Source organism: Nerophis ophidion, linkage group LG02 (assembly GCF_033978795.1).
Source record: "Nerophis ophidion isolate RoL-2023_Sa linkage group LG02, RoL_Noph_v1.0, whole genome shotgun sequence".
Lineage (NCBI taxonomy): Eukaryota > Metazoa > Chordata > Actinopteri > Syngnathiformes > Syngnathidae > Nerophis > Nerophis ophidion.
The window spans coordinates 29,919,683-29,925,219 of NC_084612.1; the positions used below are offsets into that span (position 1 = coordinate 29,919,683).

General features: G+C 39.2%; 1 protein-coding gene across 2 annotated transcripts; it reads left to right on the forward strand.

Moving 5' to 3' along the window:
* Positions 1-4,725, forward strand: LOC133539040 (cytochrome c oxidase subunit 4 isoform 1, mitochondrial). Of its 2 annotated transcripts, none has more exons than XM_061881066.1 (5): positions 1-81; positions 1,102-1,178; positions 2,822-2,986; positions 4,146-4,277; positions 4,410-4,725. In XM_061881066.1, exons 2-5 carry the CDS (start codon positions 1,103-1,105, stop codon positions 4,544-4,546), a joined length of 510 nt encoding a protein of 169 aa, XP_061737050.1. In that variant the 5' UTR covers positions 1-81; position 1,102; the 3' UTR covers positions 4,547-4,725. The 2 variants fall into 2 exon arrangements, with proteins under 2 accessions (XP_061737050.1, XP_061737057.1); XM_061881073.1 differs by having other exon boundaries at positions 4-85.
* The last annotated feature ends 812 nt before the right edge of the window (positions 4,726-5,537 follow it).

Sequence of the window (5,537 nt, forward strand, 5' to 3'; positions counted from 1 at the left end):
AAAGGCATGACCTAGTTCTGAAGTACTTCCGCCCGGTGTCACACTTCCTTTCCGAGTATCTGCACACGGCAGCAAGGACGAGTCAGTAAGCCATTTAATTGTTTATTTACAGTGTCTTGTCGGTATTTGTCAGAATTGAAGAGTGTCAGGACATTAAACGTGTCTGAATATTTAGTCCGAATTCTTTAAGATGAACCGAGGGACTTTGTGCAAACCGTTCAAAGCGAGCTTTAGCTAACGCTTGCCTAGCAAGCTGTCGTTAGCTTAACATGGATGTTTGTGTGTTTTCCTTCAGGCCTTTTCTTCAATACTCTATTTAAAACACATTTGCCACTAGCGATTCAAGGGCTGAATAACACAGCGCTGGCATACACAAGCTACAGCAATACTCATGAATTGCATCTTACCGCGGCGCTTTGACCTTGCGTGTGCAGCTAATGCTAAAGCTAGCCAAGAACTGCTGCGAATGTTGTAAGCACAATACCAATGGCGCGCAGTTTGCAAAATGAGCAACTGCATTTTGCAAATTTAATGTCAAATCTAATCAAATGTTTATTGGATTCATCACTATACAGTGTACATCCACGACTAAACTACTGACTAAACTACTACCAGGTGTGTATTAAGGCCGAGTGGCCTATTTCAAGTTCCAAGTAACCGTACATTATTATATTTTATAAATAGTAAACAGACGATAGCAGACGTCAGCTTTTGAAACTTTGATCGACTCATGTACGTCAAGTATCAGATTTAATATCGGTGCTGTAAAATTAAGTAACTGCCAGTTAAAGGGTCAGTGCATTATGACATGTGTAAAGGCGCCTTCGAATGCAGTCTGGCCAGGAGGAGGTTTTATTACAAACTTAATGCATGCAAGCAACATACGCCTTCGAGATGTTTCGATGAATTAGTCAACCTTCAAACTCTGTGTAATCAAGCGCATAATTTTCTTTGTAAATGTTTACCAGAAACTGAGTATAGTTACATAATTCTCAGGATTATTGATCAAAGCAGTAGTTTGCATCTTACAGCAAAAGTGTTCCATAATTTGTATGTCATTCAAATTATGTTTGGATAATGAATGTTTCTTTTTTTCTACAGAATGCTAGCGACCAGAGCCCTGAGTCTTGTTGGCAAACGTGCCATTTCCACAGCTGTGTGCCTGCGTGGAAGTCATGGTGAATATTGTAGACAAAAAAAAAACAAAGGAAGCAACATGTAACCCCTTTTGTTTAGACTTTTTGAGTTTGCTGAGGTATCAGCAATTCAACGTCAAATGTGAAAGTAATATGTGAATATAATCACATATACAAAGTGAGATATTTTGATTGTAATGGTTTACAGTTTTTGAACATTCAAAATTTTCCATTTGAGGTTTTCATAGGCTGTATACCATAATCATCAGAGTGTGCCTATGTCATATATTAGTTTCACCTTTAAAGGCCTACAAACCCACTGCTACCCACCACGCAGTGTGATAGTTTATATATCGATGATGAAATATTAACATTGCAACACATGCCAATACGGCCTTTTTAGTTTACTAAATTGCAATTTTAAATTTCCCAGGAGTTTCTTCTTGAAAACGTCGCATAATGATGACGCATACGCGTGACATCACGAGCTGTTAGGAAATATGAGCGCTACACACACAGCTAAAAGTCGTCTGCTTTAACCGCATAATTACACAGTATTTTGGAGATCTGTGTTGCTGAATCTTTTGCAATTTTTTCAGTTAATATTGGAGAAGTCAAAGTAGAAAGATGGAGTTGGGAAGCTTTAGCCTTTAGCCACATAAACACACGGTGATTCCTTGTTCAAAATACCCGGAGTTGAAACTTTACTATGGATCACAGTGAACATGGATCCCGACCGAATGTCAACCAGCAGGTTTCGGTGAGAAAATTGTGGTAAAAAGTTGCTTCTTACCGGAGATCAGCTGAGCTTGTGCCGCCCATAAAGCTGCCGTCGACTTCCCTGAGACACTGGGCGTCAAGACACCCGTGGACACACACCTCCAACTTTCAGGTACTGTTAAACTCACTAAAACAATAGCAACACAATAGAAAGATAAGGGATTTCCTAGAATTATCCTAGTAAATGTGTTTAAAAACATCTGAATCCGTCCCAATGCAATCGCGTTTTTTTTTGTTTTTTTCCTAGTCCTGTCGCTATCAATATCCTCAAACACAAATCTTTCATCCTCGCTCAAATTAATTGCGAACTTTATCATGGATGTTCTCTTCTAAATCCTTTCACCAAAAATATCGCAATATCGCGAAATGTTTAAGTATGACACATAGAATGGACCTGTTATCCCCGTTTAAATAAGAAAATCTAATTTCAGTAGGCCTTTAAATCTAATTGTGGGAAGAAAATAACCTTTGCACAATATTCATTGTTTTAGTTTTTTTATCTGTGTCCTCTATTTCACCCAATATTCATATTTAAATGAATTGCTAGAATCACTATATGTTTGAACAAATATATTTCACACCTCAAATCAATTAGAAAAAGGCATGCAGTGGCTGTAATAAACTGTCAGGGTGAAATTACTGGTCGTCGTCTTTGTCAAACGCATTTCTTGCACGGCAGACCTGGCATCAATAAAGCTCAAGTTTACAGATGAGAAAAGGCGGTTAAAGATTGGCCTGGAAATTAATAGCACATAAACAAAGGGATAATTTGATGTATGCTGATTTGTAAATGATTAAGTTAGTGTGCACAGCTTCACACTAAGCATACTGTACATGTTCACATACCGTATATGTCTTCATTTCAGACTGTACCAGTCTTTATTATTGTCTCTGTGTTCTGGCAGGTGTCGCAAAGGTGGAGCCCTATACTCTCCCTTCCTACTTTGACAGTGTGACCACCCCCCTCCCAGCAATCCGCTATGTGCAGGAACTGAGTGCAGAACAGAAGTCTCTCAAGGATAAGGAGATGGGTTCGTGGGCTGCACTCTCTAATGAGGAGAAGATAGCATGTAAGCATTGGCTACAATGTTTTGTGTTGTTCTGGTAGACCTTATTACAATACTGTTACTATATTTTATAGACCGTAGGGCGCACTGCCGATGAGCGGTTCTATTCAGCTTTATTTTTATACAAAAACTGAATTAAACGAGTCATATATTTTTTCCAACATTTAACACACTTTCCTATGGTCTACGTAACATGTAACAGTGATTTTTTTTCGCCGAGATGTTTCATGGATTATGTTTCAAAAAACATCTATAAGCTTCTTTCTGACCGTCTCTTCAAGATGTGCCATTTTATGAGCGGTCCTATGTAAATGGATCCACTTTGACAGCGTTGTCTCCTCGTCATCTTTGTTGTATCATTAGTTTTTAGGGCTTCCATAGAGAGTCTACTGATAGATTAAATTCAAACGTTGTGCTACTTTATATTAGAAATGGCAGCAGCGAATGATGAATGCCCCACATCAAGAGGATAGAGAAAAATAAGGAACTTATTGACGACTGCGTGGACGACAATGGCGGCCACTCGCAAACATTTCTGGACTTATGCAGATCTCAAATGCAGATCTTAAATACACATTAGCAAGTGCCAATAGGTAAGACAAGTAAGTTTTGCATATTGTTGTGAAACAAAACGCCAGATAATGTATCCTAAAAGGTGCCATTTCGGGTTCCTTATACACACACACACACCATAACAATACCCGTATGTTCAAGCACATTACGTCTGACTACAGAAGCCGTAATCGTTCCATCATGCTGTGCGGCTTCCTAGCTTATCAAAATCAAACAACCAATGTGACAGATGTTTAAACACAGTTTATTTTCTTAATGAAACAAAAACGTTTTGGTGTTCCTTGCGTACTTGTTAACGTCATTTATTGACCAGGCAAACTTGCATTCCTCATGTACCTCTTGTTATTGCCATCTACGGGTCACACTTATCATCACACCATGTATTAAATAAAATAGGCTTAGTAAGTACAACCATAGTTGATAAGTACAATAGGCACACCAGGTTATAAGGTGTAATGACGATTTTTGAAAAAATTAAAGGATTTTAAACGCACCCTACAGTCCGAAAAATATGGTAAATAATGCATACACTACATTTCTAACCATTTAATTGATTAAATTTGTGCTGAACCTTTCTCTGCCTATTCAGTGTATCGCATCAGCTTCCATGAGAGCTTTGCTGAGATGAACCGGGCATCTTATGAGTGGAAGTCTGTGGTTGGTGCAGTGATGTTCTTTCTTGGCATGACTGGTGTGATTGTGCTTTGGCAGAGGAAGTATGGTAAGTTATTGCAGTATATATTGCTATATTTGATCAAAGTTAGTTTAAATCAATGTAAAAATGCAACTCTTGAGGATTACATTGTTGCTTTCAAGCAGCCAAAATGGTTGAATGTCTGTCTTATCTTTTCAGTGTATGGACCAGTTCCTCATACATTTGATCCTGAGCACAAAGCAAAAGAGCTGCAAAGAATGCTAGACATGAGAGTCAACCCTGTGCAAGGCTTTTCTGTTCACTGGGATTACGAAAAAAAGCAGTGGAAGAAGTAAAGTCAAAAGCGGACCATGTCACACACTTTAAAACAAAAGCAGACCAATTCAAAGATCCAGAAATAACTGCATTACTGTATTTATCCATTGTCCACTTTTCCTCAGTGTGATTATTATGGAAGACCTCTTCCTCTTATGTTCATTGTACATTAGAGAAATAAAATAAACCATCAATCCAACATGTGCCGGTTGAGTTTACTGGGGTTTGCAAAGGAAATGGGCTGAAATACTAATTAATAATATTGTAAAAACAGGACATCTAACTGCATGATGCTTTTCAATACATACAATGTTAAATACTGGACTGCTTTATGATCACATAGTGCTTCAACCTGATAATGAAAAAAACGTAAGTAACATGGTACACGCTTAAAAATTTTAGCTGCACCAAATGTCGCCCATACTCATCTGGCAAAGTGCTTCACTGCAGTCTGTGGTTATGATACGTTCAATAACACTCGGGTGTAACCTCTCAATACAAAATGTTCAGTTTGATCCAACAGTAAGATTACGTCATGAAACTGTTTAATTTTCAGGATATAATACAAACGGCTTCACGGTGGCAGAGGGGTTAGTGCGTCTGCCTCACAATATGAAGGTCCTGCAGTCCTGGGTTCAAATCCAGGCTCGGGATCTTTCTGTGTGGAGTTTGCATGTCCTCCCCGTGAATGCGTGGGTTACCTCCGGGTACTCCGGCTTCCTCCCACCTCCAAAGACATGCACCTGGGGATAGGTTGATTGGCAACATTAAATTGGCCCTAGTGTGTGAATGTTGTCTGTGTTGGCCCTGCGATGAAATGGCAACTTGTCCAGGGTGTACCCCGCCTTCCGCCCAATTGTAGCTGAGATAGGCGCCAGCGACCCCAAAAGGGAATAAGCGGTAGAAAATGGATGGATAGATAATACAAACATCCCTTTTCTCTGTAAGATACTATGATGAACACGCTTTTTTTAACGATACTGCCATGTGGCAACCCTCGCGTGACGTCAC

What these genes read in the sequence shown, in the direction of transcription:
- LOC133539040 (XM_061881066.1), top strand. Translation starts at nt 1,103, where the DNA reads ATGCTAGCGACCAGAGCCCTGAGTCTTGTTGGCAAACGTGCCATTTCC. An exon ending in TAATGAGGAGAAGATAGCAT is followed by an intron (nt 2,987 to 4,145) that starts GTAAGCATTGGC and finishes CTGCCTATTCAG; the next exon opens with TGTATCGCATCAGCTTCCAT. An exon ending in GCTTTGGCAGAGGAAGTATG is followed by an intron (nt 4,278 to 4,409) that starts GTAAGTTATTGC and finishes TTATCTTTTCAG; the next exon opens with TGTATGGACCAGTTCCTCAT.